Here is a 16,720-nt window from a genome sequence, read left to right as displayed (position 1 = left end):
CGCACTGGGCAGGGGCGGGGCGAGGCGAATGAGCCACCCCCTACTGCGCGCGCGCAAAGTCAACAACCACCCGTCTTTTTTTCAAAAGCGGCGCGAGCCAGGCGGGTGGGCTCCGATTGGGCGAGGCGGGGCGCGACGGCCAATCCGCGGCGAGCGCCGGCTGCCCAGGCCAATGGCCAGGAGGTGGGGGCGGGACGGAGGTGGCTAGGTCCCGCCTCCTCACCAGAGCGCCCGGACGAGCGGCTTGAGGTGAGCGCGGGGCCCTGACACCCCCCCGCGGCCCCCCCCCGCCCGACACCCCCGCGGCCCCAACCCGGCCCGCCAACCCCCCCTCCCCCTCGCGCCCCCCCCCGGCTCGCCAACCCCCCCCGCCCCCCTCGCGCCCCCCCCCCGGCCCGACACCCCCGCGCGCCCCCCCGCCCCCCCCGTCCCGCCAAGCCCCCCGCGCCCCCCGACACCCCCCGCGGCCCGCCAACCCCCCTCGCCCCCCCCGGCGCCCCCCCCCGGCGCGACACACCCCGCGCGCCCCCCCGCCCCCCCCCGTCCCGCCAAGCCCCCCGCGCCCCCCGACACCCCCCGCGGCCCGCCAACCCCCCCCGCCCCCCCTCGCGCCCCCCCCGGCCCGACACCCCGCGCGCCCCCCGACACCCCCCGCGGCCCGCCAACCCCCCTCGCCCCCCTCGCGCCCCCCCCCCGGCGCGACACCCCCGCGCGCCCCCCCGCCCCCCCCCGCCCCGCCAAGCCCCCCGCGCCCCCCGACACCCCCCTCGGCCCGCCAACCCCCCCCCGCCCCCCTCGCGCCCCCCCCGGCCCGACACCCCCGCGCGCCCCCCCGTCCCGCCAAGCCCCCCGCGCCCCCCGACACCCCCCGCGGCCCGCCAACCCCCCCCGTCCCCCTCGCGCCCCCCCCGGCCCGCCAACCCCCCCTCGCCCCCCCCCCCGTTCCCGTGGCCTGACACCCCCCCGGCCCGACATCCCCGCGGCCCCCCCCGGCTCAGCCCCACCCCCACACACCCCCGGCCTGTAACCCCCCCGTAGCCCCCTCCGGCCTGCCAACCCCCCCGGCCCCGGCCCTGCGGCCCCCCCCCGCAGCAGCGAAAGCCGAGCCGGCTGCTGGGGGCCGCTGGGAGCGGGCTCCGGGCTAGGACAGAAACTGTCCCGTTGTCTCTGTGTGAGTCGCTGGGGCGCCCGGAGGTGGCGGCCCCATCTCGACAAGGAGCTAGCGCTGGAAAAGATGCAGGGAAGAGCAGCAGAAACGGCGGGGGGGGGACGGCTCCCGTGGGAGGCGAGATTAGCCGGGGGGAGGGCTTGGGGCAGAGAGGACTGGGGGGAGGGGGTGCGAGAGGCCTGTAAAGTCACAGATGGGGCAAGGAAGTGTTATTTACCCCTTCAAGAACTAGGGGTCACCCAGGGAAACTAACAGGCAGCAAACATAAGGAAGTTCCACTTCCCACAACCCACAGTCAACCTGTGGAACTCACTGCCAGGGGATGGTGTGAAGGCCAAAGTATAACTGGGTTCCAAACAGTATTAGCTGAGTTCCCGGAGGATGGATCCCTCAATGGCAGTTAGCCAGGATGGGCAGGGACGCAGCTCCATGCTCTGAGTGTCCCTAAACCTCTGCCTGCCAGAAGCTGGGACTGGATGTTGGGGGATGGATCAGGTGATGATTGCCCTGTTCTGTGCATTGCCGCTGTCAGAGACCGGATACTGGGTTAGCGTTGACATGGCAATGAAGCCAAGCCCTGGGAGACAGCAGGGCAGCGAGCAGCTGTGGACAGTTAACAACTGGGGAGTGAAGCCCCCTCTGCAGTGATTCATCATGGAGCTAGAGAGACCCTTGGTAGGGTGATGCTGCATCCCACCTTTAGCTAAGCCAGGGAGGCCTTTTCCACCTCTGCCATCTGTGGTGCCCTAACCAGAGCTGCCTCGCACGGCAGCGCTTTAACGTGGCTTGTGTAGTCACTGCAGAGCAGAGGGAGAAAGCTCTCCCAGCACTCTAAAAAATCTGACTTCCACGAGGGGCACAGCTCCCAGCGCTGGGGCACTGTTTACACTGGCGCTTTACAGCGCTGAAGCTTGCTGCACTCGGGGGTGTTTTTTCACACACCTGAGCAAAAAAGTTGCAGCGCTGTAAAATGCCAGTGGAGACAAGCCCTCAGAACGACACAGTTGGGCCAGGGGTCATGAAAAGGAGCCATTTAAATGAGTTCAGGACCGTGGGGGGAGGTGGCTCAGGCCTGATGGGGCCAGAGGGAACTGTGGGTAAAGGAACAGGAGGTGTGTGAGGGGCGGGACGGTATTGGAAGAAGTACAGTGTCTCTCTCAAACCCTGCTCTTTTGCCTCAGTGCCTCTGAGTCTGGGGAGTGGCCGCTGACAGCCATGATGAACGAACAAATGCAGGAGATGGAGGAGGTGAGCAAGGAGCTGCTGAAGTTGCTGGCAGCAGGTGGGGCTGGGAACCTGCTGAAGAGAAGCCTGGACAAACAGGAGAAGATGTTTGACAAGCTCCTGGATACGCAGCTGACGGCGGCGCAGCTGGTTAAAGGTAAGTGCTGTTCCCTGGGAGCCCAGTGGTTTGTAGGGTCTGGCCTCACTGCAGTTAACTCAGGCTCTTCCCTCGCCCCACACACACAGTCCTCTCACCTGAGTCGGGGGTGCTGCCAGGCCAGGCGGCTCCCTGGGGCATGGTTAGAGCTTGGCTGCTGCTATTCCTCGGGCTGAAACCCAGCCCATCAGGCCTGCACGCCTAGAGGGACAGACTTGCTCTCCCCGTTCAGTGGGAACAAATCAGAGCGGCTCAGCTCCCTGCAGCGCTAAGAACCATGGGGTGGTCACCAGAAATCCCAATGCGGGAACGTAGCGCCAGGCTGGACCCAGTGACCCGTTACCTGCATGGAAGCGTCTCCCTCAGCGGGTGGAGGGAGCAGTGTGGATTGGCTGGGGTCGATCGGGGTCACTCTGTGCAAGGCTCCTACTGGCTCAGCAGCCCCCAGTCGGGCCCCCTCCCCGCTGGTCCAGAGAAGGGTGTGTAGCACCCCTAGCCGGTGACTAGGGGTCGATGGCAAAGGCTGCCTCTCCCCCACTGCAGATCTCCTAGCTACGGAGGAGAAAGTGGCTCAGAAACTCCTGGCGGGGGAAGAGGAGATGCAGACCAGCCTGCAGAAGGTGCTGGCGATGGAAGAGGCGCTGCAGAGAGCCAGTGAGGAGGACACCAGCCTGAGGGCTGACAGCAGATATCCTTCCCTGCCCGGAAGCCTAGAGCGCCGGCTCGCTTGGCTGTTGCCTGTAGCTAACAGCCCAGTGCTTTGCAGGTCCAGCGCACCCCTGGGTGAACCCTGAGGCTCAGACCTAAGCCCGTGCATCTCCCAGGGTGGGTGGGCGGGCGGGCAGCAGCAGGCCATGGGCTGGGACAGCGTCGGGGGATGGGGTGGGGTGGGGTGGGGGCTGGGACTAGCCTGGTGCGTGGAATGCCAGCTGGTTTGGGGGGCAGGGAGGGGAACCAGTCAGAGCCACAGTTCCTTCACCACCTGCCATACTGCCTTGCGGAGAGAGCTGGAGGAGCTGAGGGCCGAGCTTGGGCGACTGCAGGACGACATGGAGGACGACACTGGCATGGTCAATTCTGCAATGTGAGTGCGGGGAGGGGAGTGCCAGTGCCCTGCACGTGCCGCCCGGCCCAGCCTGGGCTCTGATCCATGCTGCCGGCTCCCAGCTGCTGGGACGAGGGCTAAAGGGCTGGAACACCATGCTCGGGCTCTGCGGGGTCCCTTAAAAGCCACATGGAGCCTCCCTTCAGGGGCCTGGCTCCCCCACCATGTTGCTAGAGGGCTCTGAGCCCCAACAAAGGGGATCCAGCCCGTGAGTTTGCTCTGCGCGACCTGGCTGGGGTCGTGCAGGCAGGGCCAGGTGCTAACAGCGGCATCCCCCAGGTACATCGCACAGCTTTATTACAAGATCAGCCGGCTGGACTGGGACTACGAGTGTCAGCACCCCCAGATCAAAGGCAGTATCCTTTCAGGGGGGGACAGCCACCCCCAGATCAAAGGCAGTGTCCTCTTGGGGGGGAGGGGGGGGACACCTGCCTGGCTAGCACCAGTGTGTCAGTTTCCTTAACCGCCTCCCCCCAGTCCATCATGGCCCAGCCATTGCTCAGCCCATCAACATCGACAGCAGCCAGCACTCCAAGTGCTTCGTCAGTGACTACCTGTGGAGCCTGGTGGACACGGCCTGGTGACCCTGCCCCAGGCCAGCCTCACTGATCGGATGGACACTGGACGGCGGGAGCGACTAAAAGCTGGCTCGTGCCTCGACCAGCGCCAGTAAGGACGGACCCAGGGGCTAATCACAAAGGGATTTTTTATTAATGTAACAATCAGCGTTTGAAATCATTAAAACCAATCTCCCAGCTTGGGCTGGAGCGTGACTGGTGAGACGAGACACCAGGCAAGTCAGGCATGGTAACGTCACTCGGCTAGTCGGTAACTGCAGCTGGGGCTGCTCGTCCGTTTCCTCCAGCTGCAGGCTGGCTGCCCCAGAGCCCTGGGGAAGAACTGCCCCATGTCCCACAGGGGAATGTTTCTCTCCAGCCACCAGAAAACGTCTGGGCCTGGTACAGCCGCTGTGGCCAGGAGAGCTGAGTGGCCGAGCCCGGGAGGCAGATCCCCGGGGCGGTGCAGAGGGCAACTCCTGCGTCTTGGCCACCCCACACAGAGGCTCCTCCCGAGGAGGGAGGGGAAGGAGTCAGGGAGACGAGAGGCAGCTGGGAAGACCCCACGTTCCCATCTCCCAACTAAAGGGCAGGTGGGGAGCCGGGCCCACGGGGCTGCGTGGGGAGGGAGGGGTTGTTGCTGGGAGGGGGGCAGGACTTCCCTGCCCCCACCCCCCTTGGCACTTGGAAAAACGCTCCCCCCTGCAGAATGGGAGCAGCAGCAGCAGCAGGGGGCTCCCCGGCCCAGCTGGTTAACACTGACCCCTGTGCTGGAGGGGGGCCGTCCCAGCAGCAGTCAAGCTGGTCCACCTGCTTGCGGCACGGCTCCATGGTGATGGCCACCCCCACCCCGCTGCGCCCGGACGTCATGCGCGTCACCTCCGCCCACGTGTCGCTGGTGGGGTCGTAGCACTCCACGCTGTCCAGGAAGGTGTGCCCGTCGTAGCCGCCTGCGGAGGAGAGAGTGGCTGTTACCATCACGCGGCTGCCTGCTGCCCGGCTGGGGAGGGCTCGGGCCCTGCCCCCCCATCAGCTACGAACAGCTTAAACTGAGTCCGTGAGCTGAGCTGAGCCCTGCCGCTGCACCAGCAGGAGCCAGGAGCAGGCGTGGGCCGTGCACGCTTGTGGGCGCTGGAGGCAGGACCAGCCCAGGTCTCTGCCCCGCTCCTGCCCTGCAGTGGGAGGAAGCTGGCCAGCCCCCCCTCCCCCCGGGACTCACCCAGCACGTAGATCTTGCCCTGGTGCACGGTGACGCCCAGCGCACTGCGCCGGTGCCCCATGGGGGCGGCGAAGGCCCAGCTGTCTGTCTCCACGTCGTAGCGCTCCACGCTGTTGAGCTGGTCCGTGCCGTCGTAGCCCCCCATGGCGTAGATGCAGTTGTTGAGGGCACAGACACCTGTGGGAACATGGAGCAGCAGGGTGGGCGGGGGCAGCGTGCACCAATCCCAGCCAACGCTGCAGGGGGCGCAGGGACCGGCAATCCCCCTTAATCTGCACGGGCAGCAGCAGCTGAGTTAGGCCCAGCTCTGGGTCCCTGCAATGCCTCCCCACCCCCTGCAGGGCTGCCAGGCCCCGGGAGAGCCCTTCCCCAGCTGGCTGCAGCCCAGCCCCCCAGAGCCAAGGCCTGCCTGGGGCAGAGGCAGCGCACGCCCTGCTCATCCCCACACAGCCAATAGGAAGGCCCTGGCCCCTCGCTTACCTGCTCCGCTCCGGATGGTCCGCATGGGGGCGATCATCCGCCACTCGTCCCGCTCCGGGTAGTAGCACTCGGCCGAGCTGAGCCGGCTGGTGCCGTCAAAGCCGCCCACGGCGTAGAGGAGGCGGTTCAGCACGGCCACCCCCACGCCGATCCTGCGCGTCAGCATGGGTGCCACTAGCTGCCACTCGTCCCGTTCCGGCTCATACCTGGGGGGCCAGAGGGCAACGTCGGACACCAGGGGAGGCAACCGGCCGGAGGGGTTGCACGGGGAGCGGCATGGACCCAGGGGCACCGGGCAGAGCTCCCTGCTCCCGAGCCCAAGCCAAGGGGACAGGCGAGGCAGCACGGGGTGCTGGAGTGGCACTCAGGGAGGCCACTGCCCCGGGGGGAGACCCTGGGCAAGTCCCTTCCCCTCTCGGTGCCTCTGGTCCTCAGCCAGCCTTTGGCTAGGCTGGCTGTGAGCGTGGCAGGGCAGGAACTCTCACGAGGCACCTTGGGCCCAACCGCCCTCTATCTGCAGCAGCATGAAATCCAGAGCCAGGACTCCTGGGTCCCGCCCCTGGTTCATGGGGCCCAGGACTCCTGGGCCCCAATCCTGCGCTGTGTCACTGGCTTGTGGGGGGCCCGGGACTGCTGGGGCCCATCCCAGGGCCTGCTTCCGTCTCCACAGGGCAGGCGGGGGCCGCCTCACCTCTCCACGCTGTTGTGGTGGATGCAGCCATGTGAGCCGCCCACAGCGTAGATCATGCCGTCGATCACGCCCACGCCGATGCGGTTGCGGGGCACGCTCATGGGGGCGCAGGGCGACCACTGGTTGGTCATGGGGTTGTAGCAGTCGATGGCGTTGGAGTCCATGTTGCCATCGGGCGAGTTGTTCCGCCCCCCCACGGCGTAGAGGAGCCCCCCGACCACGCAGCCGGCCAGCCCGCTGCGGGGCACCTGCAGGTCCGCCAGCCGGAGCCAGGAGCCGTCGCAGGGGTTGTAGGCCTCCAGGTAGCTGAGCGACTGGCGGAAGTAGCCGCCGGCCGTGTAGATCAGCTGGCCCACCTTGGGGGCGCGCGTGGCCATGCCCTTGGTGGGCTTGTGCAGGGTGAGCTCCTGGAAGATCTGGGCCAGGTAGTCCTTGCAGCGCGCGTCCGACTGCAGGATCTCGCACTTCTGCAGCTGGGTCTGCAGGAAGTGGGGGGTGAGCGAGTGGCAGCGCACGGCCTGCAGCAGGGCCTGCACGTAGAGCCGCCGCCCGGCGCAGTCGTACTTCACCCAGTTGATGCAGGCGTGGAAGACCTCGGACTCGCAGCGCACGTTCAGCTCGTCCCGGCTGATCAGCGTCACCAGCTGGCAGTGCGAGAGGTTGAAGAACTCCTCCTGCTTGACCACCTGCGGGGGGGAGAGGCCGTGACGGGGTGAGTGTGGGGATTTGGGGGGGCACGGGGTGAGCCTGGGGGTTGGCTGTGAGCCACAACTGCTATTGCAGGCTGCAGCCACTAGAGGGTGCTGCTGTCACGTGCACGGGAGCAGGGTCAAGACGGCGCCCAGCTCAGGGGGACCCTGCAATAACAGGGCTGGGGGGGCTCATGGAGGCAGCTGGTGCCAAGGACCCAAGTCAAGGGGTCAGCTGGGGCGTCTGCTCTGGCTCCCCATGGGCCCCTTGGCAGCGGTGGGAGGCAGGCCCGCCCCCACTCAGCTCCGCCCCCGCACCCCCCCCCGCCCCGGCAGGCCCAGGCCCCACTGCAGCCCCCCGTCGCTCAGCTAGGGCCGGATCCTGAGGGCGAGGGGACATTCCGTGAGCCCCCCAACCCTCTGCCGACGGAGCTCCACAGGGGAGGCGGGCGTAGGTCCGGGGATGAAGAGCCCCCAAGGGCACTGGCCTAAGCCTGGGGCCTGAGCCAGGGGAAGCGCCCCAGCAGTGAGATTCAGATAAACCCAACATGGGGGGAGCAGCACCCCCGACCCACAGGACAGCACTTGTAGGACAACGGAGGGTACGTGGGCAGGGGGCCCAAGGCGTGAGAACAGGGGTGTGTCCGGCACCCCCAGGGACCGAGCGTTTGGAGCAAAGTGGCCACACAGCCGGCACCAGGGGTGCTGGCCGACGGGCTCCCAGCCTGGGCACTGGGGCTCAGACCTGATGAACACTCCTGGGCTCGACCCTTCTGGAGCGGATGGGGGTGGCCAGTGGGGGGAGGGTAGATTCTGGGACAGAGAGATCCCTTGCAAACCCTGCACGGTCAAACCGCGTCGCAGGCCGAAGGGCTGAGACCCGGGGCAGAATTCGTACCTGAAGCCATTTGCCCCACCTCTGGCTCCGCTTGCTGGGCAGACACCGGGCAGAGCTGGGGGGCTGGTGGGGGGGTTCCCCACCCTCTCAGCGCCACGGAGTCGCTCTCCCTGGCAGAGCCGAGGGCCGGGCCAAGCCCTGCCAGGGAGCGAGAAGCTCAGACGGGAGGTGCCAGCCAAAATACAAATAGCTTGGCCGGCAGGGTGGGGGAGCGAGGGAAAGGCCGTTCAGCAAGCAGCTACGTGCAGTGGGGCGGGATGAGGGGTGGCCCCCACCCAGCTCCGCGGGGAGATGAGTCACGCCAGCTCTGGCGGACCCTCCCTGAAGCTGGGTACTAGGACCAAGGCAGCCAGTACCCGGCCTGCCCCCCCGGGCCAGCAGGGGCCGAGCTGAGCCCGGGATGGCCGAGACCCAAGCAGGGCAGGGGGAAGGCCAGGCAGCTTTGCCCTGCCCAGGGCCAAGGAAAGTCCCAGGGAAGCGTAAAGCAGCTGGGAGGTTGCTTTACGGTGAGAGAGGCTTGGTCAGGGGCCCTGGGCTGCAGCCGAGGGGGCTGACGGAAGGTGGGGGGTTGGCAGGACCCCAGCCCAGTTTCAAACCCAAAGGTTTTGGGGCGGCAAGAGCAGGCTGCAGGAGAACTCCCCGCACACCCTGCTGGTGTCACCTACGGGCCCAGGCCCCAGAGAGGACGTGACGCTGCTCGGAACCGGGCTACGGACCCAGGTGGGCGGGGCAGGCCAGGCGATGGGAAATGCAGAACTTGCCGGGTTGGGACCCGGCTCCGTGCTGCCTCCAAGGGGAAGAGAGGAGGAGGCCAAGTGGGAATTGTCTGCTATTCTGATAGGCCGGGCAGGGACTCGGCTTGGGACACGGGTTACCGAGGGGTTAAATCGTCGCTCCAGGCGCCCAGTCTGGAGGACTGGGCTGAATCCCTGGGCCGGGCTCCGCAGGGCTGGGACGATGGCCCGGGAGGTGTCGTGGGGACGGGCCCGCAGAGGGGCTCAGCAGCTCTCACCAGGACTGACAGAGCCGGAGATCCAGCCCAGACGGACCCCACGGTGGCTTGGCCGGGCGGAGCCCTGGCTCGGCCGCACGGACCATGTGTCTGATCCTTCGCTGCTCTGCGCCAACCTGGGGCCTTCCTGGGCCGGGGGCTAACGAGCCCGTCGCTGCTTGGGGGCCGCGGCCGGGGGCTAACGAGCCCGTCGCTGCTTGGGGGCTGGGGGTCGCTGCCAGTCCTGGCTGACCCGCGCTGGTCCCGGTAGAGGGGCCAGGTCTGTGCCCAGGCGTCTGGCTCAGCCGGACCCGCCGGGCAGAGCTCACGGGGGGCAGCAGGAGGGCTGGGGCCCAGAGGCTCAGCCTTGGAGGCCATGGGCCGCGTGGCCAGGCTGGCAGGAAGAGCGGGTCCCCTGGGGGCTCTAGCACACCGAGGGGCTCCTGCCCGGGATGGCTGGAAAGCCGGAGCGTAGCTCTGAACTGTTGATCTATGACGCACCCCATCCCACAGCCCCTCGCGGCCTCACCCCGCGCCGCTCACCTCCCCAAAGTTCATGTAGATGTACTCGCGGGCCCGCTGGTGCAGCTCGGTGCAGCCGATCTGCTCAGCGAAGTTGGCGATGCCGATGGCGTTGCTGGGGTCCAGCTGCTGCACCAGGAAGTCGCAGCAGGCCTTGACCACGCTGTCGATCTGGTACATGACGGCGCCGTTCATGACGTGCACCACGCACTTCTCGCCCACCGAGATGGAGGCCGTGTAGGCGAACTCGATGAGCCGCTCCATCACCTTGGGGTGGATGCCCTCGATGGGCACCACCTCCATGGCCTGCTCCCGCAGCCCCGTGGTGAACATGGCCTTGAAGACGGGGCTGGAGGAGGCCAGCACCACCTTGTGGGCCTGGAAGTCGGCCGGGGGGGCGTCCTGGTAGCGCACCCGCAGGGTGACGTCACACAGCTGCTGGCTCAGACGTAGCTGGTTCATGATGCCGAAGGCCTGCTTGGTGTGTTCCTCCAGGGTGTAGCTGAACGAGCGGTGCCCGTGGTGAGACGGCGTCACCTCCGCCTTGCACTCCGGCGCGTACATCACCGAGGCCGGCGGGGGCACATCGCAGGGGGCAACTGAGCTGGGGGCGGGGGGGGGGGCTACACTGTCTGGAGCCTTACTGAGCCCTGGGGCAGTACAGCAACGCCACGCCTGCATGGGAAGGGAGACACCGGGTTAGACGGGGCCACCAGCCCCCACCCCTCCGCCCAGGGACTGCAGCCGGGCCCTGCCCCACCTTCCACCCCGGCTTGGACCAAGGGGCTCTCTCCACACCCGGCAATCAGAAGCCTGATCCCCAATGGTTCTAGGGAGCCCCCTACATGGCCAGCCGCAGCCCCCAGCGGGCCAGGCCAGAGGGGGCCCCCATACTCCCTCTTGGGAGCTGGTTTGGTGGTGGTGGGTCTGAGCATGAACGAGGAGGAATCACCGCCAACGAGGGCCCAGCTCAGATGCGGGCGCCTGGCACAGCCGGGCAACAATTCAGCAGGGTTAGGAAAAGGGTCTGCAGGGCCAAAGCTCACCCCCCGCAGCCCCCTATGCAGCCCCCCTGCCCCCAGCAAGCCCCCCATGCAGCCCTGGAGACCACCCCCTCCCCATACAGCCCCATGCAGTCCCACTGTTATCAGCAGCATCCCCCCCACCGCCCCCGCCCCCCACATTTCTGTGCAGCTGTAACTGACTGGAAGCAAACCCAGCTCATTCTCCACTAGCCAGGCTATAAACACAGATGCTGGACCCCAAAGCCAGCCCCCCTGATTGGCCCCCCCCGGCAGGGGTGTGTGTGTGTTCGCACTGAAGCAGTCACTGCCCAGAGGGGACCTGCCCCGAGCGCTAACACAGGGGGTTGTTTGGGGCTGGATCGGAGGTGGGGAGGCTGCAGTTAATACAGGTAACTCCAGACAGACAGACCAAGCCCCCCCCCCATCCCCCCCACTCACACGCCAGCCCCCCTATTGCTTGGCTTAGACTCAGATCAGGTGGGCCGTGCCTAGCCCCATGGGGCCTGGGAGGGACTGGGAGCTACCGCAATACACCTAATAACATACAGCGCCTAGCACCATGGGGCCTGGGAGCTACCGTAATACACCTAATAACGTACAGCACCTAACGCCATGGGGCCTGGGAGCTACCATAATACACCTAATAACATACAGTGCCTAATGCCATGGGGCCTGGGCCATGGCTGAGGGGGGCACCTGGGAGCTACCATAATACACCTAATAAATGATGCCCACCTCCAAACAGGCTGAGCATCCCCCTCACTGACTCACAAGGATCATTTCTGCTCGCAAGGTCTCTCTCCGTCCCATCCCCCGGCACCAGATCTGCCCAGTGCCCATTGGCAGCGCGCTTGGGTTTGGAGCCCAGGCCAGAAGGCAGAATTTCCCCATCTCAGCTAACCTTTGTTAGTCTGTGCATCATGGTAGCACCTGGAGACCCCGGCTGAGACCAGGGCCCCGTTGTGCCAGGCGCTGCCCAGGCCGCAAGCAAGTGACAGTCCCTGCCCCAAAGAGCTCACAGTATTGACAGACACCAGGTGAGAGGGTAAACTGAGGCACAGAGAGGGGACGTGCCTTCCCAAGTTCATCCAGCAGGCCAATGGCAGATCTGGGGATGGAACCCAGGTGTCCTGAGTCCCAGTCCAGTGTCCTAACCACTAGGTCACCCCGGGCTCCTGGTGTCAATTAGATTCTGATTTGTGTGTGGCTCCCCATGGGGGAGGGAAGTGAGCAATACAGAAAACCCGCATCAGAGTTCTGATAGGAAAGTGGATCCCGTCCACCCCACTCAGCCTCTGCTGTCCTGGGGGCCCAGCATGGCTCACAAACCAGGGGAGCATCCAGCATGGGCACTTGGCACAGCTGGGGGGCAGCAGGGAGAGACCAGGCCTCTCCTGCTTCAGCAAAGAGAAATCTCCATTAGGTGGTAGCAGTGTGGGGCCCATGACACAGCAGAGCCATTTGGATGCCAGCCAGCAGGGGGCAGCAGGCAGTGCAGGGCCTTGTTCCCCAGTCACACACTAACTCGCACAGTACCATGACCCCCATTTTATAGATGGGGAAACTGAGGCACAGAGCGAGACAGGAGTTTGCCCAAAGTTACAAGTCAGGGGCAGAGCCAGGAATAAAACTCGAGTTCTGACTCCCAGCACCCCCTGCTCTAACCCACTAGGCCCCAGCTCCCTCCCTGGGCCAGGGCTGGAACCCAGGAGTCCTGAATCCCAGTCCCCCCCATATCCCACTAGGCCCCAGCTCTCCCAGGAGTCCTGAATCCCATCCCCCATCCTCTAACTCACTAGGCCCCAGCCCCCTGCCAGGGCCACAGTTGGAACCCAGGAGTCCTGGCTCCCACCTCCCAGAAATCCTGACTCCTTATCCCCTCCCTGCTAGACTGTGCCCCGCAACGTGCTCCCAGGACAAACCCCCCAACCACCCCGGTGCATTATCCAGCCTGCACCCACCAAGGCCTGGGAAATTCGTGGGGGGGGAGCAGCGTGTGAGGCGGGGAGCCCCAGCCACCAAGGCAACGTGTTGCCATTTCACTGATGCAGCCAGAAATGGAAAATATTAACCAGGCCACGCCGCCACCCCCCCTCCCCGCGTGGGCAGCCCCCCCGGACCTGCCTAGGGAGCTGGGCATGGGGGTTGTAAACAAGGTCCCTGCACCCGGGGCAGGGCTGAGCCACCGAATCGGGCCCTTCCCCCAGCTCAGCTCACACACGTAGCCATTTCGGCCACCTTCCCCAACCGGATCTGGGGGCGGGGGGGGGTTAACCCCAAAGACAGGAATAATCCCCCGCATCCAGACCCTCCCCCCTCTCTGGGAACCCGAAGGCTCTTGGGGGCCCGTGGAGCGGTAACGAGAAAGGCTGCAGTGCGGGGGGGCGGGACGGGACGACGTAGCCTGGGGGATCCCCCCCCCCAATCTAGGGACCTTCATTCGCCACCACCCCGAGAGAGCTCCACATTCAGCCCCTCCCCCCGCCGGTCCATTACACCCCAACCCTCCCCCCCCCGACAAACAGCTGGTTAAAGCTACCGAGACAAAGCGCCACCTGGTCCCCCGGGGAGGGGGGTTCGGTCGCGACCCCCCCCCGTTTCTCCTTCCCCCGCTCCCAACTCAATGGACCCCCCAAAATGCATCTCAGGCCCCCGCTCCCCTTCTCAGGATTTAGGGGTCTTATCCCCACAGTTCACGGGGGTCCCTGGCATTTCCGGGGGGAGCCCAGGCTAGTGGGGGGAGGTCTGGGGGATCCTTGTGCAGCCTGGGGGGGATTCCCCCCTCTCCAGACTGGGGGGGAAGCTGATCCCCTGCCCCGGAGCCCGGCTGGGGGGATCCCCATGAGCCCGGGGGGAGCGGGGAAGAGGGGATCCCCTCTCGCCGGGCGGGGGGGTCCACTAACCCAGCCATGGCCCCGGCCACTGCCCTCCTGGTCCGCCCGTTCGTCCCGGCCGGTCCCGGCTCAGCTCCTCCATGGCGCAGGCTGGGGCTGGGGGGGGGGAAGGAGTGGCGGGGGGGGAGTCACCATGACTAAGCAGAGCCCGGCCGCTGTCAGAATAAGAGTCCCCGGGTTCCCCCCGGCCGGATGGAACGCGGCGGCCCCGGCCTCCGGGTTCGAGAACGCGGCGGGGAAGCGGCGCATCCGCTCCGCGGCGCGCTGAGCTCAGGAGCTGGGGGGCCCGGGGGACGCTGAACTGGGGGGCTGTGGGGCGGGGGGGTACTGAGGTGAAGATTAGGAGCACAGGGCGGGGAGGGGAGGTTGGGGGCAGTAAAGGGCCGGGGTATGGGTCCCCCTCTCTCTGCCTTTCCCGCACGTCCCTTCCCCCTCTGTTTTGGGGGGCGGGTGTCGCTTGTATCCCCGTTAGCGGGGCCCCCCGGAGCTGTCCGGGGCAGGGCCTACGGCAGCTCCGGTTGCTATGAAATAGGAAGACGACTGGGTGCGGGTGTCGCTGCCCTTCGCCCTCCTGGGGAGATGCACCTGGGAGGGGGACTTTGTACCCGGACAGGGAACGTGACCCTGCAGCCAAGCGCTCCCAGGATCCCCTGCTCTACCGCCCTCTAGGCCCTTTCACTGGAGGGGCTCAAATTAACGGGCAATGGGCCACGGGGCCCGTCCCTCTAGGGGGCGCCGGCCCCCATCCAGCCCCAGGGCAGGGACTGGCTGGCGCAGGGGGGCAGGGAATGGGCCTTGGGGCCTGTCCCCAGGGCGGGAGGATGGGGCCTTTCTCCTTAGGTTGCTGGTTCAGCTCTCGCTCTGGGGAGCAGCGACTGGCCTTTGCTCCTGTCTGGAGCCCACGTGAAATGAGTTTGCAGGGTCTCAGTCCTGTTCGTGGCACGTCCAGCACAGTGGGCACCAGTTCGCTCCGCTGAGGGCCAAATGGGCCCCAGACCCTGAGATCCCATGGGGGGGCAATCTGGGGGTGCCCCGGCCTGCAATGGAGGGTCTGTTTTACAGCCCCCTCCCCTCAGTGCAGAGCAGGAGGATTTTAATGGGCCTGCAGAATGGAGGGCGGATGGACTTCCTGGAACCTGCCCTGCCCCCGAGCGCTGGTGGTCATGTGACTCTGAACATGAAAGTCGGGGGGAGCAAAGGGGGAGCAGCCAGGATCCCCCCGCACCAACCCTGCCATGGAGGGTCTAAAAGCCCTTTGTAGTGCAGACGGGCCTGACTTGTTACCTGCAGTGCCGGGGCTGTGCGTGCCGTGAGCCACCCACCCCGCTGGGCCCCTTCTTCCAGCCTTGGGCCGCGTCCTGTGCTGCAGGGTAACTCCCCAGTCACCCTGGTGGCAGGGGAGCGACTCCCGGGTCACTGGGACAAGACCAGCCCCCTTCTGCACCGCGGCTCATTTCCCTGCTTCCTGCTGGGCTTGCCTGGCCCTCTTTGGAGAGAGGTCGGGGCCCCAGGTCAGGCCCTCAGTGCACCGACGGCGAGGGATCCCTGTATAAACAGTCTCCACGCCCCACCCCAGAGGTGGCTGCATCTCGCTGGCGGCTGCAGTGTACACAGAGCTCCGGTGTGACCGCGACCCCCTCCGGGTGACCCAGGTGCCGTGGCAGCAGGAGCCATGTCCAGCCACGATTGGCTGAGGCTGGCAGGGGATTGCTGGTGCCAGCCATTTCCCACACTCCCTGCCTAGATACCTGGTGCCCTGGTTCAGAGCCCCGCAAGCCGCCAGTCTCCTCTGACCAAGTTTGCAGATCACGGATCGGCTGCAGATACAAATCTTGTATCCGTGCAGGGCTCTACCACAGTTCGTGTGACAGGCGCTGCTCTGGGCTGCGTTTTCCCTGCTAAGCCTAGTGCCCCACACTTGGGGGGCAGCAACTTGGGAATCAGGACTGAGCCCTGGGGCATTTGAGACAGGTGGATTTTCACTCAAGAGGACGTGATGCTTCGAGGTCACAGCACTGGGGATAGAACCCAGGAGTCTTGGCTCCCAACCCCCTCCCCATGTTCTAACCCATAGGACCCCGTTCTCCTCCCAGAGCTGGGGAGAGAACCCAGGAGTCCTGGCTCCAACCCCCCTCCCCCTGTTCTAACCCATTCGACCCCACTCCCCTCCCCCCCCAGCTCTGGAAGGGGAATGGGGTCTAGTGGTTAAAGGGGGAGGAGAGGCCTGGGAGCCAGGACTCCTGGGTTCTCTCCCCAGCTCTGGGAAGGGAGTAGGGTCTAATGGTTGGGGGGGGGGGGCTGGGAGCCTGGACTCCTGGGTTCTCTCCCCAGCTCTGGGAAGGGAGTAGGGTCTAATGGTTAGAGTGGAGGGGTGGGCTGGGAGCCTGGACTCCTGGGTTCTCTCCCCAGCTCTGGGAAGGGAGTAGGGTCTAATGGTTGGGGGGGGGGCTGGGAGCCTGGACTCCTGGGTTCTCTCCCCAGCTCTGGGAAGGGAGTAGGGTCTAATGGTTGGGGGGGGGGCTGGGAGCCTGGACTCCTGGGTTCTCTCCCCAGCTCTGGGAAGGGAGTAGGGTCTAATGGTTAGAGTGGAGGGGTGGGCTGGGAGCCTGGACTCCTGGGTTCTCTCCCCAGCTCTGGGAGAGGAGTGGGGTCTAGTGGTTGGAGCAGGGTGGGCGAGGCCGCCCTGCTCTCTCCCTGTCTGGACAGGGTCAGTGCCCTGGGATCCCCCAGTGGGGAGCTGGGCAAGGATGTGGGAAGCGAAGGGTGATGGGGGAGTCCCCGGGATTTACCCCCCACTTCCATGAGCTGGAAGGGCTGGAAGTTAAGGAGCCGCGCTCAGGGCTGGGGGCAGGTTCAGAGCTGGGCCGGGGCTGGAGGCTGCTGCCGGTCGTTCCTGGCCCAGCCGATAGGGAGCTCGGGGCCCCCTCGCCCCCCAAAATGTCATTTTAGCTTCTGCTCGGCCAGGCGGTCGACACGGGAACCAATGCCGGAGAGCGCCACCTGGCGCCAGGAGCCTGCACTGCAGGCAGCACCCGCGGCTGGGCTCCGCAGACTCCAGCTGCGCCCTGGCTCTGCCCAGGGACCGGGGCCTCGTGGGTAG

The 16,720-nt window shown here is 66.3% G+C and overlaps 2 protein-coding genes across 4 annotated transcripts; one reads left to right on the top strand and one right to left on the bottom strand.

The window, feature by feature from the left end:
* The first annotated feature begins 110 nt into the window (after positions 1–110).
* On the top strand, positions 111–4,410 carry SPC24 (SPC24 component of NDC80 kinetochore complex). 2 transcript variants are annotated; one of them, XM_037887972.2, is made up of 6 exons: positions 111–249; positions 2,350–2,549; positions 3,093–3,237; positions 3,541–3,633; positions 3,934–4,010; positions 4,132–4,410. In XM_037887972.2, the coding sequence occupies exons 2-6, from the start codon at positions 2,384–2,386 to the stop codon at positions 4,236–4,238; spliced, it is 588 nt and encodes a 195-aa protein (XP_037743900.1). In that variant the 5' UTR covers positions 111–249; positions 2,350–2,383; the 3' UTR covers positions 4,239–4,410. The 2 variants fall into 2 exon arrangements, with proteins under 2 accessions (XP_037743900.1, XP_043388416.1); XM_043532481.1 differs by lacking the exon at positions 111–249 and adding an exon at positions 1,152–1,171.
* On the bottom strand, positions 4,344–14,167 carry KEAP1 (kelch like ECH associated protein 1). 2 transcript variants are annotated; one of them, XM_037887971.2, is made up of 6 exons: positions 13,630–14,167; positions 9,723–10,376; positions 6,602–7,287; positions 5,911–6,116; positions 5,431–5,607; positions 4,344–5,161 (listed from the first exon to the last, which is right to left on the bottom strand). In XM_037887971.2, the coding sequence occupies exons 2-6, from the start codon at positions 10,263–10,265 to the stop codon at positions 4,794–4,796; spliced, it is 1,980 nt and encodes a 659-aa protein (XP_037743899.1). In that variant the 5' UTR covers positions 10,266–10,376; positions 13,630–14,167; the 3' UTR covers positions 4,344–4,793. The 2 variants fall into 2 exon arrangements, with proteins under 2 accessions (XP_037743899.1, XP_043388415.1); XM_043532480.1 differs by lacking the exon at positions 4,344–5,161 and adding an exon at positions 5,168–5,356 and having other exon boundaries at positions 5,411–5,607; positions 13,630–13,786.
* Between the last annotated feature and the right edge of the window lie 2,553 nt (positions 14,168–16,720).

This window comes from Chelonia mydas, chromosome 20 (assembly GCF_015237465.2).
Source record: "Chelonia mydas isolate rCheMyd1 chromosome 20, rCheMyd1.pri.v2, whole genome shotgun sequence".
NCBI lineage: Eukaryota > Metazoa > Chordata > Testudines > Cheloniidae > Chelonia > Chelonia mydas.
Note: the sequence above shows the minus strand (reverse complement) of the source record. Positions and strands in the feature narration are given on the sequence as shown.

Bases quoted from the DNA above. Each gene is read 5' to 3' on its own strand.
- SPC24 (XM_037887972.2), top strand. From the start codon at position 2,384: ATGATGAACGAACAAATGCAGGAGATGGAGGAGGTGAGCAAGGAGCTG. The intron at 3,238-3,540 runs ATATCCTTCCCT...CACCTGCCATAC, and splicing joins AGCCTGAGGGCTGACAGCAG to TGCCTTGCGGAGAGAGCTGG. The intron at 4,011-4,131 runs GTATCCTTTCAG...GCCTCCCCCCAG, and splicing joins GCACCCCCAGATCAAAGGCA to TCCATCATGGCCCAGCCATT.
- KEAP1 (XM_037887971.2), bottom strand. From the start codon at position 10,265: ATGTACGCGCCGGAGTGCAAGGCGGAGGTGACGCCGTCTCACCACGGG. The intron at 7,288-9,722 runs GTGAGCGGCGCG...TCCCCCCCGCAG, and splicing joins TCTACATGAACTTTGGGGAG to GTGGTCAAGCAGGAGGAGTT. The intron at 5,162-5,430 runs GTGAGTCCCGGG...TCTCCTCCGCAG, and splicing joins GGGCAAGATCTACGTGCTGG to GCGGCTACGACGGGCACACC.